The sequence below is a fragment of the Moschus berezovskii genome, chromosome 14 (assembly GCF_049115385.1).
Source record: "Moschus berezovskii isolate FMDL1 chromosome 14, NW_MosBer_1.0, whole genome shotgun sequence".
In the NCBI taxonomy this organism is placed as follows: domain Eukaryota; kingdom Metazoa; phylum Chordata; class Mammalia; order Artiodactyla; family Moschidae; genus Moschus; species Moschus berezovskii.
The window spans coordinates 41,744,698-41,758,536 of record NC_142473.1 but is presented as its reverse complement, the minus strand read 5'-3'; the positions used below and the strand labels follow the sequence as shown (position 1 = coordinate 41,758,536).

The window sequence follows — 13,839 nt, the reverse complement described above, 5'->3', positions numbered from 1 at the left end:
CCAGAGCTTCAGGCAGAGTCAGTGGCTCACAGTTTCCCTTCATCTTCCTGTTGCCAATAAGCAGTCCCTGAAGTTCTTCCTTGAGAAAATAGCCCCCCTTGTCTCCTGGTTTGAGCATCTCATCCTGCTCTCTGCTCTTCTTCACGTTTTTTGAAGGGGTGGGCAGAGTGTGAAGCAGTAAAGCATAGCAGTGAAGAGTAGACTCTGGAACCAGAGAGACTAGGGTTTACGGCTTTTGACCTGGGTGACTTGACTTCTCTCCATCTCAGTTTCCTCATCTGTAAAATGGGGATGATGATAAGACCCAACTCAGACAGTTGTCCTGAGGAGTAAGCCAAATAATTCATGTAAAATACTCAGCACAGCTCTCAACGCATGAAATGTGCTCACTAAATTCTTGCCATTGTTATAGTTATTAGAGGTGCTAAAGTGTTGCATGTGGGGAAGGGCAGCCAAGAGAATGAACATTTTTGAGCATCTCCTTTGTATTATGCATTGTCCTAGGCCTTTTGTGTTCACCATTTAATCCGTCCATCAACTCAGTGTGGCAGGTTCTATTATTACCTTAGTTTTACAGATGAAGAAATAGAAGCTCAGAGAGGTTAAGAAACTGACTAAGAAGGCTAATGTATGTTGTGAGGGTCATGACACTCGTTATTGTAGTTGAGAAGTGACCAGAAAGGGGTGCAAGGGTGACTTCTGGAATGCTGCTAATGTTCTATTTCTTTGTCTGTTTTCTGGATACCAGGGTACATTGATTTTATGAAAAGTCACCAAACTGCAGCTTGATATTATTTGTTTACTTCTAAGTATATATGCTGGGAAAGACTGAGGAAGGGAGGAGAAGGAGGCAACAGAGGATGAGATGATTGGATGCCATCACCAACAGAATGGACATAAGTTTGAGCAAACTCCGGGAGACAGCGAGGAACAGGGAGGCCTGGTGTGCTGTAGTCCATAGGGTGGCAGAGTTGGACATGACTGAGCGACTGAACGACAACAACAAATATGCATCTTACTTCAATACAAATATCAGAAAAGGGGGAAGAAAGCAGCAGCAGCACCAACCTGGCTTCAATCCCTCCCACAGATTATGAGCAGCAGGGCCAGCTCTTTCTACCTGCCTGTGCAGACGCGCAAGCCTTGTTGGCCTGGGCCTGCAGAAGCTCCTCTTATGCTCAAGGCCTTAACACAATAGGCTGTTCTGTCTGAGGAAGCTCTGCTTCAGGGTCTGTTCAGGCGATTAAGGAGCGGGCAGGATCTTCCTGAGTCAGTCTGAGGGCCTGGCTGCCAGAGCGAGGCCTCCCTGGGATCGCTAAGTGCAGAAGGCTCAGGTGTAAGAGTCTGGCCTGGGATCCAGCCATTGCCGGGCTCCAGGGTGGGTGATGGGTCGACTGAAGACAGAGCCAACTAGGCTCGCCCTGTTTCTCCCCACCGAGAGGGCAACTTCTGTCTCCTCGCTGAGCCATCAACCCTCTCTCCATCGGCTTCAGCTTCGTAGCCAGGTTCCGTCTTCTGGTCCTCTGGAGCTTGGATGCACTAAGGCTTCCTGCTGTGAGGCTCGGGACACAAAGTCAGAGAGACGCTGTCTCTGCCTGTATTTCTGGTTGGGGAAGAAGCACGGGAAGTGAAATTCTTTCTAGAGGGATGGGGTGGAAAATCCTTTGGCTTGTCATCTGAATTCCACCTCCCTGCCAAACCTCACCTTTTAGAAAGAAACGTAAAACATTTTTTGTTTAATAGTTTTGGATTTGCAGAAAATTGCAAAGATAGCACACAGTTTTTCTATATCCCATATACCTAGTTCCTCTGATTACTGTCTAATACCCACTCGGTCCATTTGTCATGACTAAGGAAGCAGCATTGGTCCTTTACCATTAACTAAATTCCAGACTTTATTTGGATTTCACTAGTTTTTCCATGAATGTATTATTTTTTGGTTTCAGGATTCTGCCCAGGATATCCTGTTCCATTTAGTCATCACCGCATCTCCTTAGTCTCCTCTGGTCTATGACAGTTTCTTGGTCTCCCCTTGTTTTTGGTGACCCTGACAGTTTTGAGGAGTGTTGGTCAGTTCTTTTGTACATGTGTGCTGTGTGCTTACTTTGTGTGCAAACCCTTAGTTTGGTTCCCTGTTGTTTTTCCCATGATGAGACTGAGTTATGGGTTTCAGGGAAAAATTCACAGTTTGAAGAGTCTTTAAGCTCAGGGATGGGGTAGCCTGGTGGGCTGCCGTCTATGGGGTCGCACAGAGTCAGACACGACTGAAGTGACTTAGCAGTAGCAGCAGTAGTATCACATCCTATCAGGACTGTGCTGTGCTGTGTTTAGTCACTCAGTGGTGTCCAACTCTTTGCCATCTCATAAGCTGTAGCCCGCCAGCCTCCTCTGTCCATGGAGATTCTCTAGGCAAGAATACTGGAGTGGGTTGCCATCCCCTCCTCCAGGACATGTCAAGACTACCTGCTATCAGTGTGGCTTATCAGCAGTGAGGTTGATCTCTTGGTTAAGGTGGTGTTTGCCAGGTTTCTCCATTGCAAAGTTACTTTTTTTCTCCACTGTGTGTTCTCTTTTCTTTGGAACTGAGTCATCAGTTGCAGCCCACACTCAAGTCCAACACCACCCCCATCCGTTTTTAATCTTCAAGTTTCTCTGACACAAGACCAGTAAACACACAAATTCATCTGAGTATTGACTCAGGTAGGGATACACAGACTCTCACCCAGACACCAGGACTCAGATAATACAGACGGACACCCAGACGAGTTCATATCTGCCAGCACGGACACACACAGACACAAATACACGAACACTGGGGAAATCAACAGTTTTGTCATTCCATTTCTCTTACCAGCAGAGTGATAAATCAACTAGGATTTTAATCAGTACAGCATCTGAAATCCCACTTTCCTCCTAATTTTTAAAGACCTTAAAGAGCGAGAACGGAGTAATAACCTCCATGCAAGTTGGGAGGAAGGGGGTGGTGATGAAACTCTTGGTTTGGGGATCTCATCAGACTGAGATGGGTTTCAGGGAAAAAGTGACAGAGGTGCAGTGTCTTCATCGTATGAGGAGTACATGCTATCAACACGGCTCATCGGAAAGGAGGTTCCCTTGTGGAATGGGCCCAAGTCATTGGCAAGTGGTGGCTTTGTCTTTTTCTCTCTACCTGGTTCTTCCACGGCCCTTTCCCACCCAGACCAGAAGTGAGGGGTGTGAGTATCTCCCCCTGAGGACCCCAGAGCTCTTCCATGGGGAGATGAGCCAAGAGCCCACCTTAGCACCGTGGGTTTCCTTTGTGCCGGGTGCTGGTCCCAGCTGCTGTGATTTAGGTAGGAATCTTTCAACTCCACTGGTCTCTGCCCATCGCCTGGCCTGCTGCCCTTGAATAGCTTTTCAGGGCTTTCAGCATAAATGCCCAACCCCTACTCTGGCTTCAAAGCTTCTCAAGCTCAGGGCTTTCCGCCTTCTCCAAGCTTTCCCTTCTCTTTGCTCCCTCTCTTCCAGAATGTTTAACTCTAGCCCCACTGACCTACTCATTGTCCTGTTGTCTGCCATGCCCTGGAAGATACTCCCACTGTCTCTAGGCATTCCAAGTCTATTGCTAAGTTGTATCCAGCCCTACCCAGCTCTAAAGCCACCTTCTACATGAACCAACCCCTGATCTCCAACTGGAACGAACCATTCCCAGAAAACCGTTTTTCTAAGGGATGGCACTGACTGAACTCTGCTTAGTAATCTGTGAACTTGTGCTTTGGAAAAGATTCTTTTGGTTGCAAGTAATGAAGATTAACTCTGGGCCTTGTTCCTTTGTCTCCACTTGATGCTGGAGTTCGTCATGGAACAGCTGAAGTTGCCATCATGAAAGTGACTCACGTCCGGCACCTCCAGTCTGCTGTTAACTCTTGGTTCTAAGTCTCACAGTTTAGGGAGAGGGAATTGGATTAGTGCAGCTTGGTTCAGGGGCCCACCCATGGATTAACCACTAGCTGTGATGAAGAGCATCTTCACACAGTGCAGACAGGGCTCCTGGGGGACCACCTTATGTTTGGGAGCAGGGGCCAACCCAAAGAGGAGGGAAATGCTGAAGCCTACATTACCACACCAAGAGGCCAGGCAGCTAATGTAGCTTGCCTTTGCTGTTGATGGAAGGAGGGAGGGTGCTGGGAAGACAAAAACAACAGATGTCCCCTCCTAAGCATTTATGGAGAGAATGACTCAGTGAGCGAGTGACTGGTTTATTTGTTGCCCCTTAAAAGCCCCTAGATCAGTTTGCCTCCCAGTTCTCTATCTCTAGAACATGATGGGCATATATTTTTCCATCTCCTGTATCCCCTTTCCTATCATGTTTCATGAATGAGAAATATTGCCAGTATATCGATAAACAAAGGATGCTGTAGCCATCAAGCCACTATAGCTGCCCCTGAAGGTGAGCCCCGAGGGAACTCAGAATGGAGACAAATGGGCCGCCTGCTGCCAAGCCCTCAGCCTTTGCAGTCTCACTCTGCAGCCAGAGGGGTGCCCTGTGCCTCGGGGGAACTCAGGATGGAAAAGAACAAGGTACCAGCCCTAGATAGCTAGATAGCTGAGCTGCATATCAAAAGAACAATTTTGGGGAGTCCTGACTCTTGCATCTTCCTATACAAAAAAAGTGCTGTATTCATGAACTTGAGATGTCCGATTTTCTTTATTTAACAGTAATGTTTTGATGTTCTGACTACTTGGCCTTTGTTGCAAAACCCCCTATATATCCTGGCTCCTTCCTTACCTCTTCGGAGCAGTCCCTTGGAGCTATTCTGAAAGGCTGCCTCCCGGACTTGAAGTGCTCAGTTTTGTCTGTCAAATAAGACATAATTCTCAATTTTTAGGTTGTGCATTTTTTTTGTCAGTTGACCTTGTTCTTGGTGCCCTTCCCTGGGAGGTGGAATGGTGGAGGCGTGTAGAGTCCCCCTCCAGAGGTAGAGCAGTAGATGCCTGCCACTCATTCCAGGTGGAGCTGGGATTTGTCAGGCATTGGTGACAAACCAGATATGAGGGACTGTCCCTCAGAGGATGTGCAGAGTGCAGACAGATACACAAATTGCAATAGAATGTTATTAGGCTCCAATGGAGGAAGCATGGAGAGGTGGGAGCTGCTGGCGGGCAGCTGATGAACTCTGACTGAGGCTTTTCAGAGAAAGTAACATTAGAATCTGGTATCACAGGATGTATAGGAGTTTGCCAGGTCGAGGAGAAATAAAAAAGATTCCAGTCTAAGGAACTATCTGTGCAAGGCAGGGGGTTGGATTGTAAAAGACTGCTGTGTTTGGTAAACAGGGAGGTTGAGTGTGCCCTGAGTGTAGTGTGTTTATGGTGATGGTGCTAAGATTAGAGGGAAGATGGAAAAGGGAGGTGTGTAGAAAGGAGGCTGGGGCCAGATCTAGGAAGCTCCCCATCTGAGCCTCGGGAGTTTTAACTTATGGAAGGAGGTGGTTGGTAGGGGGGACTCATGTAGGGGAATAACAGCATATATGTATAGGAAGTCCTCCTGCGTTGTTGGGGAATGCATTGCTGCTTTGGGGAGCTAAAGTGGCAACTTACTGAACTTCGCTCCTACTCCTGGGGTCTGTGGCATAGAATGATACTGATGTGTAACGGCACATGTATAATGGTGTCTGTAGTGGTCAAGAACTGGAAACCAATGAGTGCCAAACAATAGGAAAATGTTTAATAAATTGTGGTATATCCATAAAGTGATTTTTCATCCATCTTCTATTCAAATTCTTTACAAAATATAATAGCTATTTTTCATGAAGGGAGAGGGAGAAAAAAAGGTCATTGGTAAGCCCTTATTTTTAACAGTTTAAAAAGCTGTAAGGAACCACATGTATAATTTGCATAAACAGTATAAGTCTTGTAGTTAAAAATTACATTTAAAAGCCTTATAGACAGCTGCATCATTGAGAAAGTCCTACTCCTTCTCATTAAAAATGAAGGTGTGATTTTAGCCATGACAATTGGAGCGTGCCTTTATCATTCAGTCCTCCGTGGTACCTTGGGCCACCTATCCACTCTCCTCAATGCCTTCCGTGTGCTCTGATGAGTCAGCAGAAAAGCCAAGTCCTCATCTTGCCCTACACAACTCCTTAGGGTCTGCCCACCTCCACCTCCACTGCTGTCACCTCAAGGCCTCCATTTCTCTCCCTGTCAGTCTAACTCTGGCCTCCTTGCTATTTCTCACACATCTCAAAGACATTGTGTGCCCCAGGGCCTTTGCTCTTGCTGTTTTCTCTCCCTGAAACAATTTGCCCCCAGATATCCACACAGCTCACTCCCTCATGTCCTTCAAATCTTGGCTCATGTGTCCCTTTCTCAGTGAGCCTTCTCTGATCCACTTATTTTTCCAATGCAATAACTACTCCCCTTCCACCTCCACAACTCTCCAGTCTTTTTTCCTGTTCTTTTCCTTCATGGCGCTTACTACCTCTAGTATACCTTGCTTATTTACTTTGGAAATTGCTTTGAAAGTTGACTGCCCTCTCACTTGAATGTAACTTTCACAAAGGAAATGGCTTTTTTCTACCTGTTGTTATAGCCCAGGGCGTGGAACAGTACTTGGCGTGTAGTAGACTCTGAGTACTTATTTGTGGGATGAATGAATGACTCCTGGTGGATGGAGAATGGCTGGAGGCAGGTAAGATGCATGACAGAAGACTAGTTAGAAGCCTGTTACAAGCCAATGGCTGAGGGACTCAAACCCAGCCTTACAGTTTAGTTGTGCATATCTTTTTCTGTCATAACTTTCAAATGATGTTGAAGTCTATTATTTTTTAATTTCTCATTAGTGTGTCTTGTTTCTTTAGGCAGATCAGAAACTCCATGAGAGAGGAGGCTTGGCATGTTGATCTCTATTTTTCCCACAGTGCCTGGCAGTTACATGCTGCTAAATATAAATCACTCAACCAATGCTCAAAGCTTCATTAATGATCTGATGTTACTTACTATTATTTGACTAAGTGATTTTACAGTGAACTTTATTTGACAAAGATCTTGGATCTAACTGATATTCTTATGCTGTTGTATTAAATAGAGTTAATTTTGTTCCATTAAAAATGTAGTATGGGACTTCCTGGCAACCGGGTGGTTAAGACTCCATGCTTTCAAAGTAAAGGGAGTGGATTTGATCCCTGGTTGGGAAACTAAGATCCCACATGCTGCATGGTGAAGCCATAAAGTAAGAAAAAAGAAAAAGAAAAATATCTAGCTTAAAAAAAAAAGTCATATACATGCTTAAGATAGAAAATTTAGAAGTTAGTGAAAAGTTGAAAACAAATGAAAAAATTTTTTCATTTCACCACCCACAAAGAACCACTAGCATTTTAATATTCTTTTAAAATATTTTTTTAGACATAGCTTTTTAACATAGTTATAATAGTTGTGTTTACATTTCTGCATGCTGATTGCATACTTTGTGTTTATTAATTCTATAAACTTTTGGAAAGCATTATTTTAAATAGGTTCACATTATATAACTATGTCGCTGTACTATAGCTTATTTGACATAACCAGTATTTGATACTTAGGGTTTTTCTGTTTTCTTCTTGTAAAAATTATTTGTTACTCTGTCAGACTTCATGACCTGGTTTGTCTGGTCATCTGCCCTCAAAACATCTTATTATCTATAAGATGGGCATAAAGGAACAAGACGTTTAAGGTAAGTGAAGGCAAGAAACAGTGATAAGCATAGAGTAGGTGTTTAGGAAACATCAGATGGCTTGGGATTGAAACTGTTGGAACTTGAGGAGTGCTAATAGGCTTCATGATGCTGTTCCCTGGCTGCAGGCTGCACCTAATGCAAGTGGACTCAGTCCAGCGCTGGATGGAGGACCTGAAGCTCATGACGGAGTGTGAGTGCATGTGTGTCCTGCAGGCAAAGCCCATCAGCCTGGAAGAGGATGCACAGGGTGACCTCATCCTGGCAGGTGGCCCTGGCCCTGGAGATCCCCTGCAGCTGCTGCTCAAGCGGGGCTGGGTCATCAGCACTGAGCTGCGCAAGATCGGGCAGAAGCTGGCCCAGGACCGCTGGGCGCGTGTCCACAGCATGAGTGTGCGTCTGACCTGCCATGCCCGCTCCATGGTCAGCGAGTACAGCGCTGTCAGCAGGAACTCCTCGCAGGAGATGGGCCAGGTCGGTTCCCTGGCCTGGGCATGGGTGGGCACTCAGAACTGGGAGTGTCTTTTACAAGAGTGGGTCTGAATTGCTTAGAGTCTGAAGCCTTCCTGCCTCAGGGACCTTCCTTCCCTTCCAATGAAGCAGGGAAGACAGTGAGGACCTTTAATGAGTATCTGCTTTGTGCTAGGAATTGTGCTAGATGTTTTTATACACATCTCATTTAACTTATACAACCTGTGAGGCCAACATAACTTGTGAGGCCACAGTGCAAGACACTGAAATGATTAAATACACCCACTTTAATTTGAATCTCTGGGTTCAGATTTCAGCTCTGTCTGCTGTGTGACCTCAGCAAGTTACTTAACTTCTCTGTGCCCCAGTTCCATCATCCTAATGAGTATAATAATAGAATTTATTTCATGGCTCTGTTGTGATGACTGAGTTCTAATTAAATTAATCAAAAATATTAGCTAGTATTATTGTCCTCATTTTATAGATGTGGAAATAGAAACTCAGAGAGTCTAAGAAACTTGCCCAAAGTTACGCAGTGAATGGTATAAATGGGATTCAACCTACAGCTTTCTAATTTCAAAGCCCATGAGTCTGAATCTTCTTCAGGTCCAAAGTGAACCACTGAAAATCCCCCTTTATTTCTCTTTCCTCTGGCATCACTTTGCACCTTAGTTCTCTACCCTTTTCCTTGCTCCCTTTTGCACAGTAAACTTCTCTTCACTCTTTGAAACCCTGCTCAAATGCCCCTTCCTCTCTGACACTTCCCAGATCCCCCAGCATAGTTAATTGCTCAGTTTCTTTCCCTGAGCTCCCGGAGCAGCTGATGATGAACTCTGTTGCCATCCATTTTGCACGGTTGTAGTTTATGTGCCTGTTTTCCAAATCGGATGATTTGATTCTTCATCTTTATGCCCCAGAGCGCCCAGCTCAGCAGTTGGTCTTTGACCAATGCTTATTGAATAAAATTGATCTATTTTTCTGCAGATTGAGAAGCTGCTAATGGAGAAGTGTTCAGAGCTGTCAGCGGTCACAGAGAGGTAAATCTGGCCCCTGGGTGAATTTGGACTGCGTCTGCTGTCCTTAGGCAGAGGAAGGCACTGGTGTCTGTCTCCTTCCATGGGAACAGTGGGGCTGGGGAGGGCTGGTGGTGGCCTGGGAGCTTCCTTTTGCTGACTTTTGTCAGCAACCTTAGAGACTCCCTGGGGATTTTCTGCTCCGTTTTCAGGCATGGGACAATGTAGAAGGCAGAGGAGAGGCCCGGCCATAGGAAGAAAGAGGATTCATGAGGGTTGGTAGTAAGGAAAGGTTTCTCACAGCTTTGAGAAGCCCCCTGACCTCCCTGGTCAAAGCAAAGTGAAAGCAGACACACACACCTTATCCTCACATTCGCACTGACTACTCACACAATCACAGGAGTACCCTCACACCTTCTCCACATCTCACATACATAAACACACGACACTCAGACACATACACACACTCAACCTGGTCTGTTTGCACACCCAAGAGTGTGTTGACACTCTCCCTCATGCTTTATAGCCCCCAGGCCCTGGAAGAAAAACCTTGAACTTGACATTCCTAGGGCTGTGTGGGCTCTTCGGACTTCCTGCGTGAAACATTCTCAGGCCTTAAGGGTGGATTTAATCTTGATCTTCCTGGGTGAGAAGAAAATCCTCAAGGCTCCTGTCTGCACTGCTGCAGGCAGCTATTTCTTAAAGGGGCACAGGCAGCGCAATACACCTTCAGAGTGAGCACGGCACACCAGCATCCCTTCTCTGAAGCTCTCATCCCCCATCCCTAGACATTGATGGTTGATTCTCCCAGGGAGAAGCCCAGAGGTATGGATTTAGCCACTTTTGGGTGGCCTTTCTTCCTGGTGACTTGCACTGTTAGCTCCCATTTTAGGTCAGCTCTTCTCGGAACGCTAGGAAGACAGAGAATGAGCCCGTCTTGGAATATTTCCATTTCTGACTCCCCTGGAGTTGATATCCTCTTCCCAGGCCACTTGCACCACCACCAGGCCTGCTGCAGGCCCAGATTTGGCCCTGGAAATGGCTCTGGGCTGACTGCCTGCTCCTTCCAGTGGCCCATTGAGGGTTTCTTTCCCTAGGTGCCTCCAGGTGGAGAATGAGCACGTCCTGAAGTCGATGAAGGCGTGTGTGAGCGAGACCCTGAGCACTCTGGGCGAGCACTTTGGCCAGCTGCTGGAGCTGGCCCTGACCCGGGAGGTGCAGGTAAGTGCTGGCTGGGCAGCGAAGGAGGGCTGAGTGGTTCGGCTAGGTTTGGGGAAGTTCCGGAGTGGCCTCTCTTGGGGGCCATCCTTCTCAGACTGCCAAAGTGAACTCCAACACCTTAGAGACAGGATTGTCAGAGCTGAGCAGAGGCTTGCTGAGCATCTAGCCCAGCTCTGCATTTTCCAGATGTGAAAACTGGAGCCCAGAGAGGGCAGAAACTGACCTAAGGTCACACAGCAAGGCAGTGGCAGAGTCCACCATATCCTAATTGTACATTCAGTATTGCTCCCACCACCTTAAATCTTCTCTGTTGAGCTATTGTTCACAGCGCACACAACGAATCTTTATTGTCCCCAAAGACTTAAGGCACCTGCAGGGAACAAGTCAATTCTGGATATCCTGGCAATAGAGAAGAATCTAGAAAGGTCAGATAGTCTACCTCCTGCCTTCAGGCAGTCTGGTGCTTGATTCCAGAAAGAACATAGGCTTTGGAACCTGACAGATCTACTTTCACATTGTGGTTCATCGTGAGACCTTGGTCAAGTTCCTTAATCTGATAGCCTCACTTTCCTCATCTATAAAGTGAAAATCTTCCCCAGAAGAAAAGTGAGAGGGCTAAGTAAACAACATTCGAAAAGCACTTAGCGCACAGTATAGGTTAAATATGTGTTATTTCCTTCTCTTGCCTTTTCCTATTTTAAAAGCCTCCCAGAAAAGCTGATTCCATACGGTTTTCATTAGGAAAGGTATTTACATGTTATTTATAGTTACAGAAATATTGTGTTACATATTTGCCATTCTTTTCCCACCATCAAGTAAAAGCTTTCCACAAATAACAAACCCCTTCCCGTATCGGCTTCTCTCCAAACTCAGCCTTTTTACCTAACCCAGCATTTCCTTTCTCTTTTTCTTATGTGTCTGGCTCGTTTTGCGCACAGCACAGGCCCTTCTGATCTGGCTCACTTGCTGGTCAGGGTAGCTGGCCCTGTGCAACCTCACCCTCCCAACCCAGAAGGGTCTGTGAAGTTCACTCTCCCTGTCCCCAGAGCCTGGGACAAGGGGAAGGAAGGACCAGGGCTCTGGTGCCTAAAACTGAGGAGCAAATGCTGACAGTCACATATACGGTCAGGTAGTAGTTCAAGCTGGAGCCAGTGTCCCAGATGGAACCATCAAGAACTATCAAGTCTGGAGGGACCCACTGGAACATGAGAGCTAAAGTGGGTGAAGAAGTTGGAGAAGTGATGAGCGGGGGTATTGAAGTCAGTGGTAGGGACGAGGGGAGCCTGGAGGAACGTCTGAGCTGGAGCACAGGTGCCTGTTGATGCTTTTTATGTCATTTTGAAGCTCTTTTGCTTGGCAGTACCAGGTTCACTTAAAAGGGCTGAAGTGGAATGGTTCTGTTGGATTGTGAACAGAAGCCAGCAGGGTTTGCAAGCAGTCAGTCCTTAGCTCTTTATACTAGCAGGCAAAGGGTAGGGTGTCTTTTTGATGCTCTAGATCATAGAATCCTGTGGAAAAGCTCCTTAGGCTGTCAGGAACCTACTTGGGCATTGTGGACTATGTATCTGATTTCCCAGGCACCTGGATCCATTCTGTTTTTCCTCAACCTGACCTTGTTCAGGGTGGAATTCCAGATCTGGTGCTTCGGTAACAAGGAAGGCTTAATTTTGAATTTATGTTGGATCTGCTTCTGTGACTTGAACCCTCATCCTGCCCCTCTTGTTATAGTAAGCAACATAATGACCTGCCTCAGGGAGATAACCTGAGCTGCCTGACTGTAAGGAATTGAAACTAATACTTTCCCCTGCCCATTCTAGGGAACGTTTGCTAGGATTGAATAGTCTTTCTACTTTGTTTCCTCAGCCCCTTTCCATCTCTGGTTCATAAAAGCACCTGACAACCAGGCCCCTTTTCAGTGCTACCCTACCATCTTCTCAGTCAGCCGGCTCTGGAATAAAGTCCCTTCCTGATTCCAACACCTTGTCTCAGATTCATAGACTGATTGTGCTGCTAGTTTGGACTTGATAACCCTTCTGCTTCCCTGCCTAAATCCTGCCCCATCCTCAGATCTGCCCACCTGTATCACTGATGCTCAGTCTGAGAGCTGTTGGATCAACTGCTCCTGTCTTAGAACTGAGTCCCTCATTGATCCCCCTCCCTTGGTGGAGGGGGCAGTGTCTGTCCTCCATCCCTCTGTGTATTTGTTAGTTTTCTGACAACTCCTCCCTTCCTTCCCTCATGTCCCATGGTGTCCTCTAATCCCTCCTATGGGCTGAGCTTTCTTGGCTGATATTTAGCTTCTTTTTACATTAGAAAGTTTCCGTACAGGACAGTGGTGACATAAAAAGATACACCACCTGAAGGCAGGGTAATCTGTGTTCAGTGCTGTGAGCATGTGTTTCCTAAACAGGTGACTGAAATACTGTTCTCTAGCAGTTAGTAATGGCAAGCCACTCCAGTACTCTTGCCTAGAAAATCCCATGGATGGAGAAGCCTGGTAGGCTGCAGTCCGGGGGGTCGCTGAGGGTCGGACACGACTGAGCGACTTCATTTTCACTTTTCACTTTCACACATTGGAGAAGGAGATGGCAACCCACTCCAGTGTTCTTGCCTGGAGAATCCCAGGGACGGGGGAGCCTGGTGGGCTTCCGTCTATGGGGTCACACAGAGTCGGACACGACTGAAGTGACGCAGCAGCAGCAGCAGCAGCAGTTAGTAATTATACCAGGATCCTATGTTTGCGGTTGTTGTTATTAGTTGCTAAGTTGTTTCTGACTCTTGCAACCTCGTGGGCCACCAGAGGGCCCCTGCCAGGCTCCTCCGTCCATGGGATTTCCCAGGAAAGAATACTGGAATGGATTTCCATTTTCTCTTTCAAGGGATCTTCCCAATTAGGGATCACACCCATGTCTCAGGCATTGCAGGCAGATTCTTTATTCTTTATCATCTTGACATAATTAAAATTATTTCTTTGTATTAGGATTTCTCTTATGACATGCTATTGTGAGTCTTCTTAAAGGTCCTCATGTATTCATAGTATTTCTTGTCTGACCTGTAGTTTCCATAAACAGGGATTTTGGTTTGTTTTGTTCACTAATATATATCTGCTCACAGTAGGCATCCAATAAAGATTTATTAATGCATGAATGTTAAGCAGTGTGTTCAAAATTTACATAGTTACAGATCTTTTTTTATTCTTAAAGCACCAATTCACTTCTTCTGGGATACTGGTGTTTTAGGAAATGCATTGGGAAAATTCCTTTTGTGCACAAGGGAGCCACGTGGCTCTTAAGTAGAGAAACAGTGCTCTTTCCACCACAAATCACAATACATGGTAGAACGGTGCTTGTAAAGAGGGCATTGATAACCCAGCACTACTTTGCATTGGTCTGCTCCATCCTGGAATGTTATGTCAAGCTCCAGGTCCTAGATGTGTTATTG

General features: G+C 46.1%; 1 protein-coding gene across 1 annotated transcript in view; it reads left to right on the top strand.

Annotated features, from left to right (window-relative positions):
* INSC (INSC spindle orientation adaptor protein) overlaps window positions 1-13,839 on the top strand; it is a 134,588-nt gene that overhangs the window by 59,808 nt on the left and 60,941 nt on the right. The window contains exons 3-5 of the mRNA XM_055422509.2: window positions 7,822-8,167; window positions 9,149-9,201; window positions 10,275-10,398. Of these exons, the coding sequence (XP_055278484.2) occupies window positions 7,822-8,167; window positions 9,149-9,201; window positions 10,275-10,398 (523 nt within the window). The remainder of the gene's footprint in view (window positions 1-7,821; window positions 8,168-9,148; window positions 9,202-10,274; window positions 10,399-13,839) is intronic.